Consider the following 27833-nt stretch of genomic DNA (forward strand, 5'->3'; position numbering starts at 1 on the left):
GGAGGGGTGGCTAGCTGCGCATGCGCAGGTGGAACTGGTGTGATTAGCCCTGCCGCAGTGACTGGAACACAGAGTGGAGTGGTCGCCGGAGATGCCTGAAGGTCTGTTCTGAGGAGCGGCTAGCAGCGCGATGGAGCGGGCCAGGTCAGCTGTGTGGATGTCTTCCCTTAGAGACAGCCTAGGAAATACTCATTTTGGTTTGTTCAATGTTCCAAGTTTGCCGAACTTGGAGTATTGTATATACTCGGAATCCGGGTCCTAAAGTTCTTTGTTCTGGGGAACTGACTGAGGGTTTGAGGCTTGGTTGTACCTCCTCGGAAAGTGTTCTCTCCATGTCGTGTTGTGTCTTGGCTGGTACATATCACTCTAGTGTGTCCCATCAGATCCTTTCTAGAGTGGCCTTTTGTCCTTGAGATCTGAGGCCATGACTGTGGTTTGGGAGGGTACATTGTGATGGCCGTGGTGTGAAAGGCAGGGGAAGATATGATGGGATAGGATCAGTGGGGAGTCCACAGTACCAAGGAGGGGACGATAAGGTAGGACATACGGTAAAAGTGACAGTGGTATGGGGGGGCGGCGTACCAGGGTAGCTACAATGGCGGTGGTAAGGAGGGGTATTTGGGGTGAGGTGTCCACAGTGGTGGTTTTAGTAATGGTGGCCGCCATGGTGGTGGTGGGAGGGAGCTTAAGGTGGGCTGTTCATGGTGTCGGTGGTAGCGAAGGGGTCGCCATGGTGGCCATGCTGTTGGTTTGGCGGTAAGCGAGGTGGCCACTGTTTTAGTGATAATGGAGGGGATGGCAGGGTGACCAGCAAGGTGATTTTGGTGGCCATGGTGGGCGGGGGCAGCAAGTGACCGTCATGGTGGTGGTAGGGAGGGACTGTGGTGGGGAGGGACGGCGGGGGTGGCTGCCATGAGGGTGATACAAAGAGGGTGGCACATTGAAAAGGGTGACCCACCAGGGTTTATTATGTGTGGGGGCGGCAGAGCAGCCATGCTATTGTTGATGGGAGGGGGGCGATTGGATGGTAGTGGGGGTGGTGATGGTGGTGTATGGGAGCTTTGGCCGAGTGGCCGCCACGGTTGTGGTAGAGTGAGCTTGGTAAGAGGGGGGATTGGGGTGGAGGCAGCGGACAGGGAATTTGGTGAAGGCCTGATGCAGTCGTGAGTGGTCCACAGCCCCCAGTTTGAGGAAAAGGGAGAACGTTCAGTTTTCTCTGACCTGAGGCAGTCTTAGGTGTTTGCTGCTGCCCACCACTCACCTGAAGGGATGGCTGAAGAAATGTTTGTCTGTCATAGTCCCTCGTTTTTGTGGTTTTGGTGTTAAGATTAGGGATATGGCGTGCAGAGCTTGCTTTATGAATTTTGTGAGAGTCATGTAGGTTCTGGGCTGTAGTACTGCAGAGGTGTCTCTTGTTTGCATTGATTTTCTGCATTCGGAGTAAGGTTTTCGAAAGTCGCTTGGGGGCTCTTAGGGGTCCAGTGCCGCGTCACAAGCATTGTGCGACTCGCCAAAGATGGCTGCCGCTGCAGATGTGCAAATCTGCGCAGGCGCGAAAGGGTAGGGGGCAGCCACCCCCTCCCCAGTGCCGCAGTGGGGGGAGGGGTAGTTTATGTAGCCTCTGCCGCGCGGCAATTTCAGCGGCATCCTCAAAGCGTGGTGCTAAGGGGAGGAGGCGGGCAAGAGTGGATAGCCACCCCCTCCAAAGTGCTGCAGTAGGGAAGGGTAGGATTTGGGATGCGCAGGCGCAAGAGAAAACCGCGTCTCTGCCCTGCAGTGGGGCGGGCACCAGAGGAGGGGGTTTGCGCAGCCTCCGCCTGGTGGGGATGGCTGCCACCCCCCTTCACCTGTCCGCTGTAATGGCTGCTCCTTCCCTGTTGTGCTGCAGTGGGTAGAGGGAAGGAGGACACAGAATTGTTGAGCCTGTACCTTGAGGCACCCCCCCCCCCTTTTCCCCATAAGGTCACTTCCAAGGGGAGAGGACAATGAGGCAAAGGATTTGTGTATTCTATGCCTGCGTGGACTGGCAGCCAAGCTGTGCCCCTGCCTTTCTGTGGTGCTGTAGAAAAGAGAGATGGGGGCCTGGAGGGCAAGAAAGGCAAAGCCATCCTATGATCCACAGTGCTACTGGTGCAGGAGATTTTAAATCTGTGTTCTGACTTTTTAGAAAGGCCCACCTTTTCATTTTCATAGATTCCCTAGGTTGTATTGTGAACAATCTAATTGTTGTTAATATTCAGAGGGGATTCAGTAACCCCTTAAACAACTCTCCTTCCTATAACATTTGATTTCCATTTTCCAGATTTGGTCACTCTACACCTGCATCACCTTTAAGAATGTGTTTTATTTCTTAATCTTTGGATATTACTTTCGTGATGTCGCTTTTATGGACAATTTCCTTAAACCGGGCATCAGGGCTTCTCCAGGGTTCTTAGGAGCTGAGAATTGTAAATTTCGTGTGCTCAAGAACAGAGGAGAGCATCAGAAGAGTAGAATGCTACGGGGTGTGAGTATTGAATTAGGGAATTGTTGCCCCCGTTTTATTTTTAAAGTGATACTTTTGATCGATCAGTTTTGAAGTTGGAGCTACTAGGAAAACTTGGTGAGAAAGTACAATTAACAAAGTAACTATTCTAGTATTCCGTATTCCACCTTTTGTGGGGGGCATTTTCAAGGATATTGTTTTTCTTCACAGGATTTTGATGGGCTTGCCTTTCTTTTTTTTCTTTTCTTTTCTTTTCTTTCTTTCTTTCTTTCTTTCTTTCTTTCTTTCTTTCTTTCTTTCTTTCTTTCTTTCTTTCCCCCCCCCCCTCTTTCTTTCTTTCTTTTCTTTCTTTTTTTCCCCTCATCTATCGCAAATAATATGTCTGGTTGTGCTGAGTTGGAATGTAATTAAGGAAAACGTAAACCCAGAAGCCTTGGAAAGCTTGTTGTGGAATCTTTCTGAGTAGTTTTAAAAATAGCAGAAGTCTGGAATTTTGTTGCTCATTTTTCCTACTTGTATACACATACTGCATCAAATAACTATATTTTGATTTAACTTCTGATCATTTTGGCTATTTGCAAAATGAGTGTGTATTATACTGGTCAGCCATTTTGTAGTTTTTCACTCAGGCTTAGGATCTCAATATGGCGGATCCCTTTGGAAAGACTTCTGAGGTTTCAAGGTCTCTGCTGAGCCTGTTGAATGTTTGGCTTAGTATGTGGGCTTTTTGAAAATCATTTTGAAAATGATCAGTCAGTGTGAACCCTTTCTGTGGTTTAAAGTGAGGAAACAGTCCAGGGATTGTTGTATTGCTATCTAGGGCAAAGTACTGTCTGGTTTGGGTTTATTTAGAGATTATTTTGTATTAACTTGGTTTGCCTCCTGCATCTGTCCAGTGCTTCTTTGCTGAAATACTTTCTGTATATGTGGTGATGCTACATCTTTATTTCTTCCCTTTACTCTAAATGTGCTCAGATTTGTTTTTTGAAAAATTCCACATTTAAGATGTCAAGGCCTCAAAATTAATCTCTTAATTTTTTTAATTGGAGTTTAGTTGACACAGAATGCTCTATTAGTTCCAGATGTACAACATAGGGGTTCAACAACTCTATGTGTTGTGCTGTGTTCACAAATGTAGTTACCATCTTTCACCATATAGTGCTGTTAATGATATGGTATTTGACTTCCTCTGACTTGTTTCACTTAGCATTAACACCCTCTAGTTCCATTCATCTTGTCAAAAATGGAAAATTTTTACTTTTTATGGCTGAGTAATATTGTATGTGAATATATATGTTGCACATTTATCCATTCGTCTATGGGCAGATACTTATATGATTGCTTTCATATCTTGGCTATTAAAAATAGTGCTGCAGGCAATGCAGGAATACCTGTGTCTGTGTCTTTTTGAATTAGTGCTTTTGTTTTCTTTGGGTAAATACTCACAAGTGGAATTACTGAATCATAGGCTATTGCTATTTTTTATTTTATGATGAACTTATATACTGTGTCCCACCGTGATTGCACCAGTTTACATTCTCCCCAAGAATGCAATCAGTACGTTGTCTGTTTGTTTTGTTGATGTTGTCCTTTGCTGTGAAAAAGATTTTTATTTGGGTGCAAGCCCTATAGTTTAATCTTGGTTTTGTTTCCCTTGCCAGAGGAGACCCATTTAGAAAAATGTTGCTGAAGCCAGTGTCCAAGAAATTACTGCTTATGTTTTCTCTAAGGAATTTTATGGTTTCAGGTCTGACATTTAGATCTTCAATCTGTTTTGAGTTTCTTACTTTTTGACACTGCACTCTTTTTTTTTTTTTCAACGTTTATTTATTTTGGGGACAGAGAGAGACAGAGCATGAACGGGGGAGGGGCAGAGAGAGAGGGAGACACAGAATCGGAAACAGGCTCCAGGCTCCGAGCCATCAGCCCAGAGCCCGACGCGGGGCTCGAACTCACGGACCGCGAGATCGTGACCTGGCTGAAGTCGGACGCCTAACCGACTGCGCCACCCAGGCGCCCCTTGACACTGCACTCTTGTGCTCAGATATATTTAGGAAGAATCCTTGAAGTAATCAGGGCATGAGTATTGTCTCAACCTGACAGGGACAATGAAGTTTTTGATCTTCAGTTTACATTTGGATTTTATTGCGGGTCCCCTTTATCCCCGCCTCTTTTGTGGCCCAGAGCCAGGAAGCTTGAGTAAGAGTTGTTGATGGTTAAGGTTGTCTCCTTCACTAACAAATGTTGGGTAAGGAAGTGATTTCTTTTGCCTCCTAGTTCCTGAATGCTGATGGCTTAGAATTTACTTTTTAATGATACCATGGGTTTTGTTTGAGAGGAACTGACTTTGTTTATGAGATCTGTAGACTGAGATGACCTCATATTTTCTTTTATTTTTCATTCTTGAGATCTTAGTAGTTGAATTTCAATTAAGTTTTTTTTTCTTTTTTTTGGTAGGATATAAGGCATATTAAATATTTGACAATGTTTAGGCTACTGGGAAAAACATTGTGTGATCTGATCACTTTTAAGCAAGTTGTATGCCTAACGTGGGACTTGAACTCACAACACCAAAATCAAGAGTCCCATACCTGCATGCTCAACCAACTGAGCCAGCTAAGCACCCCATCTTTTTTCCTTTAAATGCTTATTTTCTGAAAGCTGGTTTCTAGGTTGGAAATGCAGTAGGAAGATTATAAATGCAAACACATGTATGCATATTTAGAACAAACTTCTAATGTTATCAAAACACATCTGCTCATAGATGATTTTACATGTAGCTTTAAAAATGGGTTCAGAAAATTGAATAATTCGTATGCTGGTTCTTAAGTGAACTCAGATCCTTTCATACTGAACAACTTGTATGAAGGGGTAAAGGAGCTGAACATTTTCATTTTAAAGATTTTTTGGTAATGATGTATTCTTAATTATACTATTAGGTTAATCATAATTGTCCATGAACATAGACCTTTTTATTACATAATTTTAATATAATATTGTATTAAGTATATTTGTGAAGCCATGTTTCATCAGTAAATATTTAATTCCTTTTTGGGACTGAATGACATTCCATCGTATTGAATATACCATACCACACCATATTTTGTTTATCCATTTTTTGGTGGTTGTGCTTTGGGTTGTTTCCACTTTTTGGCTCTTATGATTAATGCTGCTAGGAACAATCACACTCAAGTTAATTTTTTTTTATTTCATTCCCTCTAGGAGTGGAGTTACTGTGTCAAATGTTAACTATATTGTTCACAATTTTAGGAAGTGCCAGAGGCTGCACCATTTCATGGTCCGACTAGCAATTTCTCCACCTCCTCCTTCACTCCTGAGGTGTGAAGTGGTGTGTTTATAGTTTGATTTGCATTTCCCTAATGACTATAGTGATACTAAGTATATTTTCTCATGCTAATGTAAATTTGTGTGTCTTTGGAAAGCCGTCTGTTCTAATCTTTCACCCATTTTGAAGTGGAGTTTTGTTATTATCAAATTATATACTCTTATCATTTAAAACTCTGAGGTACAGATGTGATGTTTAAATGATTTCTCTTGCTTGGTTAGAACATTAAAGTTTTTGAAGCAATAAAGCACCTTGGGCTTACTAGAAAGCTATTTGATTCGATTACTTTGGTTCTAACATGAATTTTAAAATAGCAAAACAGTTCAGAGAATTAGCTTTGGGGCTATTTCCTTTGAATTCTGGCTTTCAAATAAGTATGTTGCGTAACTTTTATAAAATGTTTTTCCTTCTATCATTTCTGATTTAACATTTTTAAATTGCAGTTTTAGGAGTGGTTCCTGTAGTTTCTAACATGGAATACCAGGTGCAAGATTTCATGCTTAGATCCATTGAGCAGCCATTTTGTGAGTTGTTCTGCAAATCATAAGATGGTGGTAGCTTATGGTATTAGTTTTACTTTTTTTTTGCTTAAGCATCCCTTTTATCTCTTATTGTGCAAATCCTAGGAAAACAGCATTTGCATAGGAAGTTGCTTAAGTAGAGATTCTATATTTTCAACTTTATGCTTCTATTCTATAGGATCTATCCTAAAAAGATATTTTCAGACTAGTTTTGAAATCAACATTGCTGTTTTCTCAGGGTTATGCAGGTATGGGTAGTGAGTAGGTCAGTGTATATAAATGTATTTCAGTGAATGTAAAGTTTTAATCTGTACATGTAAAAATTAGTGGAAATACTTTATTTTTGCTTAACTGATATCATCTTCACCCCACCACACCGTGCTGTTCTCTGACATTAAAGGGCTTCTAAAGGGGAAAGTGGCTTTAGGATAGATCCTGACTGTTGGAAGGTATTCTAATATTAAAATATTGTCTTGTTTATTTTCCCCCATTTTTATTGAGACACAATTGATGTATGTTACTACTGTAATTTTTTTTTTTTTTTTTTTTTTTTTTTTTTGAGAGACAGAGAATGGCGGAAGGGGCAGAAAGAGGAGCAGACGGGATCCCAAGTGCTTGGAACTCTACTCTGACAGCAGAGAGCTTGATGTAGGGCTCAAACTCAGGAACCATGAGATCATGACATGGGAGGAAGTCAGATGGTTAACCAACTGAGACACCCAGGCACACTACTACTGTACCTTGTTTTAATTAGATTATAAGCACTTTAAAATCTCCATCATATTAAATACAGCTCTAAATAAGCCTTTAACTAAGTGGTTATTTTTTTTTTTTAATTTTTTTTTTTTTCAACGTTTATTTATTTTTGGGACAGAGAGAGACAGAGCATGAACGGGGGAGGGGCAGAGAGAGAGGGAGACACAGAATCGGAAACAGGCTCCAGGCTCTGAGCCATCAGCCCAGAGCCCGACGCGGGGCTCGAACTCACGGACCGTGAGATCGTGACCTGGCTGAAGTCGGACGCTTAACCGACTGCGCCACCCAGGCGCCCCCTAAGTGGTTATTTTAAAGTTATTGAAGTCTATCAAATAAATTCCGCTTTCTGTTTCAGGGACCGCTTACACCTGAGACGGACCACGGAGCAGCACGTACCAGAGGTGGAAGTACAAGTCAAACGTAGAAGGACAGCCTCACTGAGCAACCAAGAGTGAGTACATTCTGGGTTGAGAACCAGTTTAGGTCATAATTATTTTTCAAATCAGAACAAAGTATAATGCAATGAGGGTGTATTGAAATGAATTTATTAATGAAAGAACCATAGGACTGTAATATAGAAAACATAGCAAAATGGTTAAATTATTCTTAAAAATTATTCTTAAACATGTGGTACTAATTTCTGTTCAAAAATTTAGTAAAGTGCATTTCTTTTTATCCCATATGTGTATGTGGATTATATCTTCATTAAATTCTACATCTTTCAACTTTGATATTTAAATTATGCCTGTTTTATTTATGTTGTTACTAAACTACTTTTTCTATGTTTGCAAAATGTTCTATGCATTTGATGGAATGCTAATTTATATTTATACTTGGCAATATTCAGATTTTTATTTTTGCTTAGTGCATTTATCCAATTAAAAATTTGAAATGCATGGGCCACCTGGGTGGCTAAGTTTGTTAAGTGTCTGACTTCCGCCCAGGTCATGATGCCATGGTTTGTGAGTTTGAGCCTCACATCGGGCTCTGCACTGACCGTTCAGAGCCTGGAATCTGCTCCAGATTCTTTCTCCCTCTCTTTCTGCCTTTCCACCACTCACACTCTGTCTCTGTCTCAAAAGTAAATAAACAATTAAAAAAAAATTAAAAATTTTTGAAATGTACACATTTTTTCCTTCTCCTTAGTTAGGATATCTACATGTAGATACACTTTTAAATTTAGATTTCCAGAAGGGGGATTTTAATATAAAACATATCAACATTTTTAATGATCTGAAACATACTGAGTATTTATTGGAACTTGTATTTTGTTTCTAATCTTGACAGTATCAGTGGGTGGCATTTTTGGCCCTTTCCCAAAGCTGTTTAATTTTGTTATTTTCCACAATTACAAGTAATAAAAATACATGAGTATAGTCTCTTTAAAACACATAACATTCAGGTAAAAAGTATTCACTTCAACTTACCATCAGTTGTTTCCCATTCCCTCCCTGGAGATAACCCACAGGTATGTAGATGTCTATACTTTCAGATCTTTTTCTGTTTATTCATGTGTATGCACACATGGTAGGGAGAGGAGGAAGGCATACTTGTGATTTGTTTGGCTACATATGTAAGATTTATTGTTCTGCAATCATATATCTTGGGGGGGTCTTTGTATGTCACTGCATATAAATCAACCTTATTGTACAAATTTTAGAGGAGGGGTGGTATGATAACATAATTACATTCATAATTAGCTTACTGATATTTAGGCTGTTTGCATTTCTTTTAAAAAAAATTTTAATGTTTGTATATTTTTGAGAGAGAGAGAGAGACATAGCACACATGGGGGAGGGGCAGAGAGAGGGAGACAGAATCCAAAGCAGGCTCCAGGCTCTGAGCTGTCAACACAGAGCTTGAAGTGGGGCTCCAGCCCATGGACTTTGAGATCATGACCTGGGCACTCAAGGACTGAACCACCCAGGGGCCCCTAGGCTGTTTTGCATTTCTTAGCTATTATAAACAAAGATAAGGACAGTCAATTTGAAAGTTAATATTCATTATTATTTACATTTTATTTCTCCCTCAAATATAAGGCTTTTTTTTAAAGCTGTTATAAAATGGCAGTAGCATTTTGTCTCCTATTTTTGTTATTTGCACATTTTACTTGTAGGAATATTGCAATGTATTTTCACTTGTACATTTTAAATTACTGGTGAGGCTAATGATTTCCTCATTTTCCCTATTTTATTTATTCTACCTGACCTCATTCTTTTATTACATTTTTATTTGGGGAATTACTTTGAAAAGAAGTATTTTATGAATGAATATTTTATATAATTTTTCCTTTATAATAGACTTTTTGCCATGTTAATTTTCTCTTATAAAGTAATGTCTTTTGTAACTGCAAAACTCTTAAAAGTGACATTTTCTTTTTTTTAACTTTTAAAAGTTTATTTGAGAGAGATTGAGATAGTGCAAGTGGGGGAGGGGCAGAGAGAGAAAGAGAATCCCAAGCAGGCTCCATGCTGCCTGTTCAGAGCCCGATGAGGGGCTCAAACTCCTGAAACCATGACATCGTGACCTGAGCTGAAACCAAGAGTTGGACGCTTAACCAATTTAGCCACCCAGACACCCCAAAAAGTGACATTTTCCCCAGAGTCTCTAGAAGTATTTGAGGTTGTTTAGAGATTGAGGTGGTGGAGGTATTGGGGGGGGGGGTTCTTGAGGGAGATCTTTTGTTAGTGTTAATGGTTCTATCATATTTGTCATATTTTGTTAGAGCCATTATCTTATACAGGATCAGTGTGCACCAGCATAACAGGTAATCTCTTCCTCATCTTCTTTAATCATTCCTTAGGTGTCATTTTCTTGTCTGCCTCTTTGGAAACATGTTACTTTCAAAGAAGAAGTAACTTCATTTCCTGACTTCTTCTGTATATATTATATATAAATACTAGAGGGTGCTAAAATGAAGGAGGGGAATTTTGAGTTAGGGAAATAGTGTAATTTCCCCAGTAACCTCTCTCTGTTTTGAGAGTGTGTGATTATGGGGATGGGTAAGCAGTATGGATATTCTCTAAGCCCTGGTACATATGCTCAGGATTCTCTCAGGATTGGGATATTTGATAATTATAGTATGTTTATTTTAATCATAATCCATAAATATCCCACCTTTTGCCAAACTAAAAGCCAGTATTCCTGAGAAATTGTGTGTACACCAGTTCTAATGGCTAATGAAGGATTGCTATTCATGTTGCATCCAAGATACAAAATGAAATTGAATAAAAACTAAAACTTTGCAGACAGAACATACATCCCACAGACCAACCATAACTATTAATAGAAGCTAAGTGATTTGTACTCCTGAAATTGATGGTTAGTCTTTCTTCTAATAGATCTATCAAGTAATCAGTTTTGGATTTGGGGGCTGGTGAATGTCTTTCCTGTTTATTGATATACTGTAAATTTGAGAGAATTTGGAGATTGGGGCTGGAGAGTCTTCTGGAGAGACCATTTTCTGTACCCTTTCAGATGTTTTTCTAATTTTTTTAAATGTTTTATTTATTCTTGAGAGAAAGAGAGACAGAGCATGAATGAGGGAGGGGCACAGCGAGAGAAGGAGACACAGAATCCGAAGCAGACTCCAGGCTCTGAGCTGTCAGCACAGAGCCTGACGTGGAGCTTGAACTCATGAACCATGAGATCATGACCTGAGCCGAAGCTGGATGCTCAACTGACTGAGCCACCCAGGCGCCCTTCAGATGTTTTTCTAAATTTACATTCTGCATTTCACAAAGTAAATGTTATGTGTACTGCATCTTATTTTCTCAGTTTTACCTTAATCTTCAGTTGGCTTTCAGGTTAAACCCAAAAGAGACACTCCAATAGGAGTTTAAAGAATCAAAAAAAATTTTTTTTTGGTTGAAACATGTTTTAAAACCTTATTAGGTCAGGGGCTTAGTTGCCATTTGGTAATGAAAGGATTGGAAATGAGAACACCCAAATAAAGATTTAATTATTCATTGATTAGAATGGGACAATTTAAAAGCATGGGCAATGTAATTCAGATTCTCTGGAGTTAATGTAGACTTGACACATTAAGGGTACAGTTCTCCATAAGATGACCCTCAATTGAGATACCAGCTGCAAGCCTCAAAGTTTCTAGGCCACCTGAACTTTTCAACAGCTAGATATAATTCAAAGTTTCCATTATTTTCTCAGGTTCTGTAATTTGTTAGAATGATTCACAGAACTCAAGAAAGCACTATACTTACTATTAAGTTTACAATATGGGACACAAATCAGGATAAGCCAAATGGAGAGACTTCTAGGGCAAGATGTGTAATGTTCATGTCCTTAGAATGTAATAGACACTCAGCACATCAGTGTATAGGTCATCAACCAGGAAGTTCACCAGAACTTTGTGTGCCTTCTATAGTTTTTATTAGAGTTCTAGTACTTGAAATGATTGAATAATTGTCCATTATGATTGAAGTCCATCTCACTCTATGCCATCCCTTCCCAGGAGATCAAGCTCAAAAGCCCCACACTCTAATCACATGGTTGGTCTTTGTGCCTTGGCCAGCCCTTATCCTGAATCATCTTGTTAACATTAATTCAGGTGTGATCCAAGGGGCCCACCACGAATAATGAAGACACACTCCTATCACTTGGTAAACTCAGGTATTTAGAGGTTACTTCTCAGAAACCACGGACAAAGGTTAACACAATTCTTTATTATACAACAGAATGTTTAAACTGTTATTTAAAAACTGGGGCACCTGGGTGGTCCAGTCAGTTGAGGCGTCCGACGTTGGCTTAGGTCATGATCTTGTAGTTCAGGAGTTCCAGCACTGCATCAGGCTCTGTGCTGACAGCTCAGAGCCTGGAACCTGCTTCAGATTCTGTGTCTCCCTCTGTCTCTGCCCCTCTCCCACACACTCTCTGTCTCAAAAATAGAAAACATTAAATTTTTTTAAATGTTATTTAAAAACTATGGAAAATAGTGGAATACCTTTTGTGAAACCTGTTTCCAAATCTAACTGCTATGGAATAGTTATATATATACATACGTACATATACACACACGTGTATATATATACATACACACACACACATCACACACACATAGTTAACAAGGGAAGACTTGCTGGTGATTACTTTTTATGCTTGTTTTGTTAGCCAGTAACACTTTGTACATTTCTTCATCATTCTTAGAATCAGATTCACAGCCTGATTACTGATCCATAGGGATAAGTTAAGGGCTTTTCTATGGAATTCCCTTCTGACTAATAGGTAGTCAGTTTACAGTTTGAGACTCTAAAAAGCCTGGGCCCTGGTAGTTCCTTGTTTCAGGTGGTTACTCAGGAGTAAGAGAATGGATGACAATCTTAACATCTCCTGAAAATGGCTTAGCGAATGCCTCACTCCTCTTACTAGGGGTTAAGGATTGTTTCCAGATAGGATTGGAAAGTGAGTAATGGATATGGTACTGATGGTGTCTCCACCTTTTTAAAAAAATGTTTGTTTATTTAATTTTGAGAGACAGAGTGAGTGGGGAAGGAGCAGAGAGAAAGGGAGACAAAGAATCCCAAGTAGGTTCTGTGCTGTCAGCACAGAGCCTGATGCAAGGCTCAAACTCCTGAACAAGGTGATCATTCATTACCTGAGCCAAGAGTATAACGGTCAACTGACTAAGCTACTCAGGCACTCAAATACAGGGCTTTTTAAGCCAAGAGAACTTTTTTTTTTAATTCCTTCAGTAGTATCCTACTTATCCAAAGTGGTAAGTATCCTGTTCCTTGCACATTGCTGTGTACCCAGAGACTCCTGTTTCTTCTTAATAGTCTCTTCATAAGGTAATGGCATGCTCTGACCCTAATTGAGGATCTTTTTAAATGTAAGGTCGCCACATTTTCTTTGGTATTGTTATCCATATAAGGCAAATCTCTTTTATATTTATGTGTATTGTGCTCTTGTCATAGGTGTCAGCTCTACCCAAGGCGATCTCAGCAGCAGCAAGTACCTGTGTTGGATTTCCAGGCGGAATTGAGACAGGCATTCTTAGCAGAGACACCAAGAGGTGGTTAAAGCAGTATTGGAACATCCAGGTTAGCTGATTTCCAAGTGAAAAACCAGGTTAGAGCTGATACAGTCATAGTCAGTAATAAATAATGTGCTTGGAGGTCACTTTAGTTATTTGGGATATATTAAAATTTTTTCCTTAAAAATTTCATATTACAAGCAGAAAGTTAAAAAATGTAAAAGCAATAGGATCTTGACATTCTTACCTTGATATTTTACTTTCCCAGTTATACATGCTTGTTAAGTAGTTTTACTCATATCTAAATTCTATTGATTTTTCAAATTAATCTTATATGAACATACTTCATTATAAATGGCTGCTAAATATCTTGTGAATCAGTGTTTTGTAATTACCTTTTGTGAGAAACTTCATCTTTTTTCCTGGTAGTTTCAATAAAGCTTCAGTGGACTGCTGAGCATAACCTATCAGATGGCATTATTTCCTCACATATGCAGATGTGAAAATAAATTGAATCAGGAATATAACCTTAGGGTACATTTTTCTAAACTGTATTACAAAGTATTAGTCTCTTTTGCCCTGAAAATAATAAGAGTGCCTGATGACGCTATACTTTTACCTGCATTGGTTGTTTTAACTACATATCATTTGTGCCTACTGAATTATAAATATACATCACATTCTTAAATAAGCTAAATAATTTCCCATGCATATTTGCTAACTATTCCTTTTTTTTTGTTTTCTCTTTTTTCACTTTTGTTTTCAACAGTGTAGTTGAATCAGCTGATAATGTATCAGTGTATTTGATTCAGCTGACAATGTAATAAAATATTATCCATGATTTTTTCACTGTGATGTAGATTTATTTACAGTCTGTCTTTCTATGTTTTATGTGACCTTAAAATTTTAAGATTTGAATGACTCCAAGGGTTTAATACACTTTTTATAAACTAGGAGAGAAAGGGACCTTTTGGATGAATTTTCTTCTAGATTTTCTTTATTTCTATTTTTATGTATTACCCCACAACTCAAATTAATTAGACTTGTTTATAGCTACTATTTTGACTTTTAAAGCAAAAGAGAAAAAATGTAAGTTTTCTGAGAAAAATTCTCCCCTGCTGAATCCTTTACTCAGCATTCTCCAGTAATAATAACCTGGAATTGATTGTAAGGCAGTGGAATTGATTCAGGCAGTAGAATCTGATCATTGTCCCCAGCTGTTCTCAGAGTAGGGCCATCTTTAAATGACTCTGAACAATTGATTTTTTTTTTTAACCAGGAATGTTTTGGCTTCTCAGTGCATTTCATATACTCTTGTAAGTTCCTAACTATAATTTTATCTATCTATCTATCTATCTATCTATCTATCTATCTATCTATCTATCTACTTACTTACTTACTTACCTACCTTACTTACATGAGGCTTGAACTTACCTCAAGATCAAGAGTCACATGCTCTATTGACTGAGCCAGCCAGGTACCCCTATTATTTAAATCCTACATTATAATCTATCTGCAAGTACAATTTTCTGATGTTATGTTTTATTCTAGTCCCAAGTGCTAGTTAAACAGCACTCATTTACTAGGATTATTCTACAGCAGGGATTGTTAAAGTATCTGACCCACTCACTGTCTGTTTTTATAAAAAAAAAAAAATATTGGCACACAACCAAGTAATCATATTTATGTATGGTCAGTGGCTGTATTTGGAATTACAGCAACAGACTAGAATAGTTGTAACAGATTAAATGGTAGGCAAAGCCTAAAATTAATCCTCTTCCTTAAAGTCGACTGGCATCTTAGAGAACCACATTCAAAGATGAAAATACCAGGTTGGGACAATGGATGAGTGGTGATACTATAGAATGTTGTAAAGAAAAAGGGGTTATAGGAAAGAGTGTATATAAATAAAGTAAACATTACAAGGTAGAGAATCAGATGAATTTCTGGGATGAGGGTCAAATCTAACAATTAGTCTAAGGAATAAATGTAGATGGGTAGGTTTTTAAAGATATTTTAACAATTGATATGCTTCCTTTTTTCCTATAAAAATCTAAAGCATCCAAGTGATAGCCAAGAAAAATGTGAAAGTAAACCAAGGATTTTTAAACCTACCATAAGGTTGAATTTTCTTTCATTTTGCCCATTTTCTTTTTTTAGTTGGAATCATGCTTTTAACAAACTTATTTTGTATTTATTCCACTTAAATGTATATCATTAATGTTTCCTCATTTTATTATTGCTCATAATTATGATTTGTTATGAATAAATGACCGTTCATTCATTATTTACTTTTCCCTTGTACTTGTTTTTTTTTTCCTAGTTTTACTATGCTGTTATAAACATTAGCGCTATATTTTCAAGATATATTTGGTATGTTAAGTTTATTAGGATAAGAGTCTAGGATAAGGACTGCAGGGTATAAATATTAGTATGACTCTTAAATGTTTTGTTCCATTGCTGACAGCATCATAAGCATTGTTGATTGCCATTTAGAACAATTACTACTAGGGCTAGTTTCTCAATACCATCTGGTGCCTTTTTTTTCTTTGATAAATAAACAGTTCCAAAAAAGGAAACTTGTGTGTGCACGTGTGTGTTGTGTGTGTGGGATTTAAACTGGCCTTGCTTTCTGGATGAATATTGTCCCATTTGTTTGTGTTACCTCCTTTTACTTGTTAAGCTTTTTTGTATATTTTTCTGCGAAGGGTGTGCTATTTTACCAGATTTGAATGAGCACTAATGCATTACCATTATTATATGATTTCTGATTTGCTTTATGTGACTTGGCTACGATTGACCATCCTTCTTTTTTAATGTTTATTTATTTTTGAGAGACCGAGCACAGGTGGGGGAGGAACAGAGAGAGAGGGAGACACAGAATCCGAAGCAGGCTCCATGCTCTGAGCTGTCAGCACAGAGCCCGATGTGGGGCTCGAACCCACGAACTGTGAGATCATGACCTGAGCTGAAGTCTGACACTTAGCAGACTGAGCCACCCAGGTGCCCCAACCATCTTATCTTTTCACTTTTTTTTTTTTTTTTTTTTAAGTTTTGTCATTAGAAAAGTTCCCAAAAGTTTAAGAACTTCTGTGGAAAATCTTACAATGTTTGAGTCAGGGACTTGGGCCATTTATTTGCTTATGTGCCTTTTGATGTAAGGAGATTTATCATAACTGCCAATTCATCAGTGCATTATGATTTTGCTACTCTTTTCCTTTTCATGAGGCATTTTGCTGTCATTTGTTGTGAAGATATATTTGATCAATCTCCAAAGTAATATATCATTTTCCTGTTACAAGGGTTCATGATTATAGTGTACTAAATTTAGGGATAAGAGATAACTTTCTAATTTCAGGTCCTATTCATTAGGGGAAGTCTTTCTTAACCACTCTAGTCAGCCCCTTTTCTGAGTTGTAATATGTATGTATATCCCTTATTTTATACAAAATATTTTGTATCATATTACATGTCCCATATCCCCAGTTCTCTAGGTCTCCAGTTCTTTTTTTTTTTTTTTTAAGATTTTTTGGGAAATCAGTATTTATTTTTTGTTTTAGTGTTTATTTTTGAGAGTGAGCATGTACAGATGAGTTGGGGAGGGGCAGAGAGAGGAGGAGACAGAGGATCTAAAGCAGGCTCTGTGCTGACAGCAGAGAACCCGATTCAGGGCTCAAACTCACAAACTGTAAGACATGACCTGAGCCAAAGTAAGATGCCTGACTGAGTGGACCACCCATGTACCCCTCCAATTCCTTAGTCTGTAACTCATATGTCGAGGTGCATTTTTATACTTGATAACTGGTTAACAACGTTTAGTAATTGTGGAAGGGGTTTAGAAACTCAGGGAAGATGAAGGACAGAAGCAGGACTGACTGGCTTTCCCTTTTTATTCTTCTGCTATACAATTGTTCAAATTTATTGGTTTCTTACAGCTAAACTATGAATTAGGTCTGATAGTTGTGTGTTCACTGAAATGTCAGGTGGGACAGAACATTTCAAACTGAGACTGATGGGAAAATCCGTATTCTCAAATCTTTTTGGCATCTGAAGGTAAACAGTTTTGTTTTGAATTTTAAATTTTTACTGGAGAGGTGTCACCTTAAATGCACACTTGATGCTGGTTTCCATTGCATTAATCCTTGTAAGATACCTTTCTGTGATTACATTTTTTTCCCTTAAATGAAATCTTGAAATCTAGCCCTACCATCTTTTAATTTTCTAATAATCACTGTCTTATGGCTAAGTATTTGGTAGCATATCTCTATTGTTGATGGTAAAAAGGGTATGCTCCAGTAATAGTGTCTTATTGAGTGGTTAGCTTTTTTGTTTTGTTTTGTTTTGTTTTTTTGCACTAACGGTGATATAAAAAGCAGTGTTACAAACTTTCCACGTTATTGAAAGATCCTGACATTTTGCATTTTAACCAGCTTTACTAATGTATAATGTATATACCATAAAAAATCACCGAAATTTTTGTAAATTTACTGACTTCAGCCATTGCCAGGAACTCTGAGAACTTTCCATTTTCAGAGTAAGGTCCCTTATGCTCATTTATATACATTCCCTGTTTCTACCCCCAACTTCAGGTTACCACTTATTTACTTTCTGTTGCTGTGAATTTTTTTGTTTCTATTTTTTTTCTGTTTCTGTAGATGATTTACTTTCTGTTACTATGGATTGCTGAAGATTTTAAATCTTAGTAGATATAAAAAATGAAAGTAGCTAATGACTAGAGGTAAAAAATATGTAAGTATTCTTGAATTTAGACTGCTTTATAGATAATCCTGTCAGATTCAGAACATCTATATTATAGACCTTAAACTACTCCTGTGAGTTTGGGTTACAAACTACATTGATTTGGGGAGAGGAGGGCATGCCAGTCTGCTGATTTGAACAGATCTTTTGAGATCATGACATGTCAGTTTTATGCAAAACATTAAGTCATATACAATGTTGGATGCTGTAAAAGGGGGTATCCTTGATGTCATTGTATCTTCGAAGACCTACATTGGGTAGATGGGGAAAAGAGACAAGTTTATAGATATTATAGTCAGTTATGGTAAATGTTGGAGAAGTAGGGACAGTGTTAAGGACAGTATAGGCAGAAAGTCTTTAAGAAAAAAATGCACAAAAAGTGCATGATAGTTTGCATTTGGAGAACAAAGGTTAGGAGATATTCTAATACCAGGAATTTATTTTTTAGAAAATCTGATACTCCAAAATTCTCATAATGTACTTAACTGCCATCAAATTTTTGTAAATATAGGGAAACCTCTTTTCTACATCTTACCTATTCTTACTGAACTCTTTCTTTCATACCATTCTGTTCTCTTTTGATCGAGTGTCATATAGTTCCACATGGAAAACTGTCCTCAAAACATTTCTTTTACCTTATTGTTTTGATGTTATGGTTTACAACCACTATTTTGATGATTTTATTTTTCACATCCTAAAATACAGGATTTATAATTTACTGAATCAGTATACTTAGCTGTTTGCAAAATGTCTCCATTGAAGACAGAGGACAACAAGTTTACTGAAAATGTTTGTATTATTAAAAATAAAATTATGTCAGATTTTGTTTATGATACTAGGCTGCTTTTTTGCATAAAACCAAATTCCCATTCAAGAGTAATATAATTTGTGTGTTTGCTTTCTAAATAAGTATAATTAGTAGTTTGAGATTTTTTTTTCTAGTTTTGATTTGGTTGCCATACTCAGTAAGAGGAGTTTCCTTAGTATGTTGGGAAAAATGATAACACTGTTATAATCATGTTCTTTTGATTGCTAAGAAAATTACCTATATATCCGTATAAGCAAGTAATCAGTTGTTTTATGCTCCACTTTAACATAGGACATCATAAGCAGGTACATGATAATGCAGTTGGTTCTTGGTAAAAAAATTATTTAGAATTACTTTGAGAGGTTTTGGCAGGGTCAAGGAGGGGGATTTTGAGGTTGAAAACCTTTAGGTGGCTTAGCTAAGAACAAAATTTTAACTAATTCAGGAGAATAATTCAGATGGCTATGAAGCTTAGGGATATATAAAAATGTTGAAGTTGAGATGATGGGTTAACTTAGGATCAGAGAATGAAGCACCACTTAAAGTAAGGATGAAAAAAGAAAACACTACATTTTTTGGAATGGAAAATGAAAGTGATTTTTTAGACATTTAAAAATGTCTGCATAATATAAAAATTTAATAAACACTGTCAATTTTAAGTGTGTAAAATGTGGAAGTTGAAGGAATAGTGAAATTTGGTGTTCATGTGGTGGGTATGGAACATGAGGTGTTTTTAAATATGTCTGTTATGGTGATTTTCATGCAAAATTGTCTGCCTGTTTTTAAACATGGTAGATTGCAGTGCAGCTAGATCATGCTTTCCTCTGCAGGCTCCATCTACTGTTTGAAGCTTCTGCCCCAAGCTTGCATTGTTTGTAGGAGAACCTGCGTCATACCTTTATCTGTAGCCTTCCCTTAGGTATTAAGAATCCTGAAACCTTTCTTCGGACATTGGATTTGGTGGAACAGCAACCATGGTAAGATGTATATTAAGGCAGAAGGGTGAAAAGCTACTGGAAGGGCCTAACATAATAGTTTACCAGAGTGTGGGGTGTCTTTGTGTTCTTGATGTTAGAGACAAGAAATCAATCTTTAGAGATGGCATCTCATTGTGTGGAATATCAACTGAAGAAGAGCTATATCCCTTTTCCTATTTTAGTGATAAAATGATTTGGAAAATATATATATATATTTTTTTTTAGTTTATATATTTGTTTTGAGAGAGAGAGAGAGAGAGAGAGAGCAAGAGGGCCATGCAGAGAGGGAGAGAGAAGCCCAAACAGGCTCTGTACCATCAGTGCAGAGCCCTACACAGGACTTGAACCCACAAACTGAGATCATCACCTGAGCTGAAGTTGGCCCTAAGCCACCCAGGCACTCTAGTTTGGAAAACATCTTAAGAGGGATCTTATATGTGAGAAAATACAGAAGAGAGTTTTGGTCATGATTTACATGATTTATAATAATAACGGACCATCCTGAAGATGGAGGACCCTTACTTAGGTTATAGTAGACATGAAACGGAGGGGGGCACCTGGGTAGCTCAGTTGATTAAGCGACTGACTGCGGCTCAGTTCATGATCTCGCAGTTTGTGAGTTCAAGCCCCGTGTCGGGCTTTGTTCTGATTGCTCAGAACCTGGAGCCTGCTTTGGATTCTGTGTCTCCCCTCTCTCTACCCCTCCCCTGCTCATGCTCTGTGTCTCTCCATCTCTCAATAATAAATAAACATTTTTTGTTAAATAAAAAAAAGAAAATGGAGGGATTTAGGACATTGGGCTTAGGTAAATACACACACAATTAGTCTGTCACGAGATACAGCATCCTAATCAGGTTTGTGGTTCTATTAAAGTTTAGATAATTGAGAGCATGTATTCTGTTAAAGTTTAGATAGTTGAGAACATGTATTCTCAACAGGAAGGATATCCCAAGGCAGCAAGAGTTGATTTTGAGAAGTGGAAAGAATATTTGATTTTACAATGGCTTGTGGTGTTCCAAAGGACCACAGGATATAAATACAGATACAATATTATCAACATTTTAACATTTCAGTGGAGTGGGTGATTTAGGATAAAATTTGTAAAATTTCAGAGAGAGAAAGAGGGCATGTGTGCCCACAAGTGAGGGAGAGGCAGAGAGAATCTTTTTTTTTAAGGTGTAAGAATTAGTGGCCTATTTTTTATTTATTGTTTATTTATTGAGAGAAGAGGGGGAGGGACAGAGAAAGAGAAAGAGAGAATCCCAAGCAAGCTCTGCTTAATCAGTGCAGAGCCCAATGTGGGTCTAGGTGTCGAACTCACATACCGTGAGATCATAAGCTGATCAGAAATCTGGAGTCGGACACTTAACCAACTGAGCCACCCAGGTGCTCAGAGAGAGAGAGAGAGAGAGAGAATTTTTTCTTTAAAGTTTTTATTTATTTTGAGAGAGAGAGTGAGAGCAAGTGGGGGATGGGAAGAGAGAGGGAGAGGGCGAGAATACCAAGCAGGCTCCTCACTGACAATGCTAGGCTTGAACTCCCAAACCATGAGATCATGAAACGAGCTGAAGTCAGATACTTAACTGACTGAGTCACCCAGCTGCCCCATGATAAAAATATTTTTAAAAAGTGCCTTAGTAGGGTAAATGAAACCAAAACAAGTTTGAGAAACATTGATCCAAGTTCTGAGTAGGAGGAGATACAGGGTTTGATATAACTAGGACAGAGGCCTTTGGGGAACTAAATAGTGGTTTGTATTTGCATTGGGTTGATGGGAGTTGGAAAGTTTTTTTGATGGAGGTAGCAATTTCCCACTGTTTGGATAGATGTCTAGGGGAAAAGAAATAGTCCACAGGGTCAAGTGTTCTGAAGGAGGGTGGAATTTGGGATTAAAATTGGGAAAGGAGAGGAATCAGAATACTAAAAGGAAACTAGATTTGTGAATCTGATGGGGAAGAAATAGCATGATGGGAAACTGCATAGTCATTCTGAGAAGTAGAGGGTTCCACAGAGTAGAGTTGACCTGGGTCTAAATTTGGTCCAGTATCTTGACTGTGAAGGTATTTTTGGAGACAACATGGGAGGGAAGATGTGTTAAGGAAACAAAGTTTGGATTGATATAGGAGTGGGGAAGAAATGGTGGGGAGGGTTATAAAGTAATTGCAGACAGCTTTTCTTACTCATTTCAGACTGTGGGAAAGAGCAGCAAGATGCTGCAACACATTGACTATAGAATGCGATGTATCCTGCAAGATGGCCGAATCTTCATTGGCACCTTTAAGGCTTTTGACAAGCATATGAACTTGATCCTCTGTGATTGTGATGAATTCAGAAAGATCAAGTAAGACCACTTTGGGTTTGGATAATGGGATATTGAGGGAGAGGATAATCGGAGTAAGGGATTATAGAGGGTAACTGAAGAAGGTAGGTTTAGTCTGTTTTCTAACCTCTTGGCCTAGAAGATCAGTCTCCCAGTCTTTTTTTTTTTTAATGTTTATTTTTGAGAGAGAAAGACAGAGGATGAACAGGGAAGGGACAGAGAGAGAGACACAAAATCTGAAGCAGGGTCTAGGCTCTGAGCTGTCAACACAGAGCCCGACGCAGGGCTTGACCTCATGAACCACAAAATCATGAAGTGAGCCAAAGTTGGACGCTTAACTGACTGAGCACCCAGGTGCCCCTACAGTCTCCCAGTCTTGAAGTCATTGTATTTACACTACTGTTTTAAGTTCGCAAACACAGTTATGAACTGAACGTGGAATAGAACTGTACTGTATGAGCAGAGTATCAAGTTATACTTATTTAAAAAGTTAATAAATCTTATTAATAGGTTAAGTTCTGTAGCATTCCTTTGGACTGAAGGGATCTTATGAATAACAATTTACTCTTCATGGTTGAGGAGTTAGGATATGATTAGAATACTCTAGGCCAGATTTAACATTTGTTCAGCCAGCCTCTTTGCATGCACCTTGTTTTGTCAAAATCGTCATGTTCAGTGTTGACCTGGTGTCAATTCTTAACCCTCTTCTATTATATTTTTGATTTGCCCATTTAATTTCTTCAGGAATATCCTGTGTGCTTGTACCTTACCACATTAGGCTTCCCTCTTTGTACCTGTGACTAGGGAGCTTCCTTTCACAGAGCACTGTTGACCCTCTGCAATAAGATCACAAGAATTGGTGGATCCTAGTGGCATCCTACTTCCATTCAGTTGACTTTTCATTCAGAGTATTTGAGTTGGTATTTGTAATATCTCTGAACACTCAAGATGGCTTTGTTTTTTATCATGGGGCAGAACTTACAAGGTATCATTCTTGACTCTTGGCTCCATTTAATTTATTGCCACAGTCTATGATATACTATTAAGAATTTTAATTTGCCCACTTCACTTAGGTTTTATTAAAAATGAAGAAAAAGGTAGGTGATGCTCACCTTCACCTGCCTGCTGTAGTCTGTTCCTCTCAGGCAAATTTGAATAGAATTCATAACATATGCTTTATCTTTCCCTTTTCATGTATTCTCAGTCTCCTTCCTGTGCAACAAGTAGGGTTATATCAGAAATTCTAAGATGGTGAATGTTTCAGTGTTATTTTTTTGTTTGTTTAAATAACCTAACTTTTTACTGAAAATAAAATAAACCCTTATGACATTGATAAATACTGAAGGCATTTGATGAGAACTTTAGCCATATTAATTTCTCTGTTTAACATCTTTCACTAAGCTATGGGGATAATTTCACATGGATAATGCTTTAAATTGTGCATTTTTCTCTGATAGTACTCACAGTTTTTGAATGATATTGTGTCAGTAGCTTTTAAGTATGTAGATTTTTGCTTCTGACCATTGTGACTTTGTACGGTTTTGTTTTTTTTTTAATTTTTAAGATTTCCCATGGTTATATAAGTGATATAAAGGCCAGGAATACAACAGTGTCTCTAATTCAAAGCCTGTTTTTTCTTTATCATTTGGTATGACCTCATTGTTCCTGTTCCCATTTTAGTTGTCTGTCACCCAGATTTACTTAGTTGAAAATGATTTAAAAAACATACTACCCATTTTAACATGAAAACACATTTTAGAAAGTTTTAGCCATATCATTTTCATCTGAGTTTCATGAAGAAGAAATTAGTTTTGCTGTAGTATAACATTGAGGGAACATTCTGGAAAATTTTAATAGGAAAAGGGCTTTAACATTTACCCTTATATGTCAGTGAGTCTAGTGTTTTGTTTTTGCCTTTGTTTTGTCATAGCTTAGTAATAGCATGAATATATTGCCATCAATTATTGTCATGTGTATGTGTTATTAAGGTGAAATGTAAATATTTTAGTGAGTGATCCCTAACTTACCTTACTAAAATTTGTTTCTGCTCTATAGGCCAAAGAATGCGAAGCAGCCAGAACGTGAAGAGAAGCGGGTTTTGGGTCTGGTGTTGCTACGTGGGGAGAACTTGGTCTCCATGACAGTGGAAGGACCACCCCCGAAAGATGTAAGGAGTACATAGGGCAGGACAGAACATTAGCGTGGAAGGACATAACATTATTTGAGATGATGCTAAATCAAGGTACAATGAGGCACAATAAATAGTATACATTTGTTAAATAAAATGTGCCGAGCACTTAATGTCAGTTCTTACTTGTCTGTATTTCAAGATTAAGGACTTTCTAAAGAGTTATTCTGTGGGTTGGGTACTACCTAGATAAGATTAGAAGTGTCTTATTTGTATTCACAGTTTGACAGATGTACATTTAATCTGCTGAATGCCTCCATGGTACACTTGTCTATTGCTGTGAATATAGAACTAATATAAGCTGGGTGGTAGGAAAAATGGTGGAAAGCAGTGATCTTTTAGGAATAAGATTATTGATAACTCTGGTAAATCATTTGATTTCAAACTAATTTTTCTTGTTTCAGACTGGCATTGCTCGGGTACCTCTTGCTGGAGCTGCAGGGGGTCCTGGGGTTGGCAGGGCAGCTGGCAGAGGAGTGCCAGCTGGTGTTCCAATTCCCCAGGCTCCTGCTGGATTAGCAGGCCCTGTCCGAGGGGTTGGGGGGCCATCCCAACAGGTGAGGAACTAGGAGGTTTTATATTATTGAGAGAAAGTGCCCAGAGGCAGAGTAGATTTAAAAGCCTCAGTGCACATCTTGTACTATGTAAGCAGCGTACGCTATAGAGAGTGATGAAAGACAGATACACATTAGGAGGGGAAAAGATTAAAGAAAGCCACATTGGTAAGAGTTACTTACCGGTATTGGTAAGTAAAGAGAAATAAGGCTGGGTAAACCAGAGTTGATAAAATGTAAAAGGACTTACTAGATTAAAATAGGGCATGTTAGGTTTAAAGGAGGATGTGTTAGTGCCAAGATTTTTTTAATGAAAATAATGGAAGAAGTAAAAAAAGTGCTATTATTTCATATTTAATAAGCTGTGGTATTCACCATTTATTTTGTATGTGAATAATGAGAGGATGCGCCTTACCTTTACTATATCTGACCATGCCTCCTCAGGTAATGACTCCACAGGGAAGAGGCACTGTAGCAGCTGCTGCAGTTGCTGCTACTGCCAGCATTGCTGGAGCCCCAACTCAGTACCCACCAGGACGGGGGACCCCACCCACTCCTGTGGGCCGAGCAACACCACCTCCAGGTAAGGAATCCTAAGGAAGTAAGAGAATTTGATTCTCAGATATATATAGGTGTTTTGTGAAAACATTGTATCATCTTGAGGAAGTGATAACTAAAAATACCATAAGAAGATACTGAACAAAGAACCAACCCTTTAAGTACCTCACTAGTTGCTTGGAGTATATTTCCTACTTTTAAACAATACTTTTTAATGAAAATCTGTGGACTCTTGTGTTGAGGATGGCTTATGTGGTAATGGTCCAAGAGAAATTCTTCAACTCTCTGCTTAATATTTAGGCCCATTTCTTTAAATACTGTTTTGTGTTTTATTCTGTGTTATTTGCTGAGTTTATTTATGAGGACTTTATTTCTGCCATTTTTCTTTTCTAGGCATTATGGCTCCTCCACCTGGTATGAGACCACCCATGGGCCCACCAATTGGGCTTCCCCCTGCTCGAGGGACGCCAATAGGCATGCCCCCTCCAGGAATGAGACCCCCACCACCAGGAATTAGAGGTGAGTGGTTATACTTCTGCACAGTGGTGCCAGCCGGGCCCTTGAATATTTATATGATGTTTTTCTAATGGTCCCATGGAACTTTGCTTTTTTTTTTTTTTTTCCAGGTCCACCTCCCCCCGGAATGCGTCCACCAAGACCCTAGGATACTATTGATCTTTCTTAAGTCACTTCTTTCCCTGCAATGTCTCTTGTGAAACTGTAGAGTGTTTGTGAGCTTTTGTTCCCTCTTTGCTGCATTAATATTAGCTAATAAAATGCACAGAGCAATTAAACTGCAAGGTACTGCTGTATGTTGTACATTTTTTTTTGCCTGTTGACTTTGTTGAGGTCAGAATGAAGACTGGGATTTTTCTGGTCTTAAAGTTATTATGGATAAGGTGAATTCTGTTAAGCAATGCATTTAAATAATTTTCTCTTTAATTCTTAAGATAAAATGGTTGTGATACCTGATTAAGCTTCCCAGCTTTCACTTTGTGCATTGACTGGTATCTGTCAGTAACCTTGACACAAGAAAACTCTTGACCGGGGTTTAAGTGACTGGGCTAAGACTTACACATGGCCTCCTCCACTTTAATGTGCCATACATACCTGAAGGGAAGAAGGGATGGAATGAAAGGCCTTGTAAGGCCACCTATGGAAGGAAACTGGTACTATATCAGACTTTGTTCATTAAATCAAAGGATTTGGATTGGAGATACTACTTTTCTTGGAAGTTTACCTCAGTTGATCAGCTTTTGTAGTGTTTTTGTGCTTTGCGTGATCAGAGTAGGTGATGTGATTCTGGAATAATCATCACAACCTACCAGTAAGTATTTACTTACACATTGTTAAAACTAGAGGAGATTTCATATTTGAGATAGGTTGTTACTTAAAATAAAGGCGACTTATACCCTAAAATGTCATTGACACTATTGAGCACAAATTATATCCAACTGTATCACTTAGTGATATACTGTTAAGTGTTTAAAAGAGTGGAAAGTCTCTTCCAGTTAGATAATTAAGGGATGCTCACATATGTAGGTAAAGATTGAGTTGGTTATGCAACAGTGAAGTAACTTTTAAAAGGAAGAGGAAGGAGGTTTTTAGGTTTTACTGCTAACTTTTCAACTAGAAAATGAATCAGTCCTTATTGATTGTAGGAGTTAGCTTATAAAATACTAGTTAAAGATTGATATTAACTCCTTAATATCTTAATATCTTAATATCTTAAGACTGGTAGATTGGGGGTGCCTGGGTGGCTCAGTCAGTTAAGCGTTTGACTTCAGCTTAGGTCATGATCTCACGGTTCTTGAGTTTAAGCCCCACATCAGGCTCTGGGTGACAGCTCAGAGCCTGGAGCCTGCTTCAAATTCTGTGTCTCCCTCTCTCTCTGGCCCTTCCCCTCTTGAGCTCTGTCTCTCTCTCTGTCTCTCAAAAATAAATAAACATTAAAAAAATTAAAAAAAAAAAAGACTGGTAGATTGATTGTGCCTTCTCATTTGATTTTACCAACAGAGGTTGTGTGCATGTCACCATTTCCATCTTTGATTTTTTTTTTTATTTTTTTAAAGATTTTATTTTTATGTAATGTCTGTGCCCAATATGGGGCTCCAAATCATGACCCTGAGATCAAGAGCAGTCCTATCTATGCTTTACTTAGTAAGCCAGCCAGGTGCCCCCCTGTTTCCATCTTTTACATCATGTCCTTTAAACCAGTAGCCTCCCAAGGAAAAGGGACCCTCAAAATTACTGCAGTTAATGTCATCAAATTTATATTGTCTCTACCAGGGTAGTGTTTAGTATTAATGGACACTATCAGGTAGGGAACATAAAGTAGCCAGGCCTTCCTTGGTTTAGGAGATGTACAATACAGATGTGATACTTAAGAGATTGTGAATGTTACAAAGAAACATCTTGGTTACAGAACCCCAGGCAAAGTACTTTATCTGGGTCTCTGGAGGCAAGCCATTCTGTTAAGATAAAATTTATTGTGATATAGTTGATAGATAACGTTTGTTCTAAGAGTTTTGCGGGTGGTATGCAAAGAGCCTTGTTTTCTTTGCAGTTGACTC

At 38.1% G+C, this 27833-nt stretch overlaps 2 protein-coding genes across 6 annotated transcripts; both read left to right on the top strand.

Annotated features, from left to right (window-relative positions):
- SNURF (SNRPN upstream open reading frame) lies at nucleotides 1-19582 on the top strand. Of its 5 annotated transcripts, XR_006293213.1 has the most exons (5): nucleotides 13-144; nucleotides 7464-7559; nucleotides 13039-13164; nucleotides 14377-14413; nucleotides 19494-19582. XR_006293213.1 is itself a non-coding variant. In XM_043554870.1 (4 exons), exons 1-3 carry the CDS (start codon nucleotides 131-133, stop codon nucleotides 13142-13144), a joined length of 216 nt encoding a protein of 71 aa, XP_043410805.1. In that variant the 5' UTR covers nucleotides 1-130; the 3' UTR covers nucleotides 13145-13192; nucleotides 19494-19582. The 5 variants fall into 5 exon arrangements, 4 of the variants coding, with proteins under 4 accessions (XP_043410805.1, XP_043410807.1, XP_043410806.1 ...); XM_043554870.1 differs by lacking the exon at nucleotides 14377-14413 and having other exon boundaries at nucleotides 1-144; nucleotides 13039-13192; XM_043554872.1 differs by lacking the exons at nucleotides 14377-14413; nucleotides 19494-19582 and adding an exon at nucleotides 13867-13938 and having other exon boundaries at nucleotides 1-144; nucleotides 13039-13192.
- Nucleotides 19526-26060, top strand: SNRPN (small nuclear ribonucleoprotein polypeptide N). Its single transcript, XM_043554869.1, has 7 exons — nucleotides 19526-19640; nucleotides 21830-21981; nucleotides 24016-24127; nucleotides 24553-24705; nucleotides 25147-25285; nucleotides 25654-25779; nucleotides 25887-26060. Exons 1-7 carry the CDS (start codon nucleotides 19638-19640, stop codon nucleotides 25922-25924), a joined length of 723 nt encoding a protein of 240 aa, XP_043410804.1. The 5' UTR covers nucleotides 19526-19637; the 3' UTR covers nucleotides 25925-26060.
- The last annotated feature ends 1773 nt before the right edge of the window (nucleotides 26061-27833 follow it).

Source organism: Prionailurus bengalensis, chromosome B3 (assembly GCF_016509475.1).
Source record: "Prionailurus bengalensis isolate Pbe53 chromosome B3, Fcat_Pben_1.1_paternal_pri, whole genome shotgun sequence".
Taxonomy (NCBI): Eukaryota; Metazoa; Chordata; class Mammalia; order Carnivora; family Felidae; genus Prionailurus; species Prionailurus bengalensis.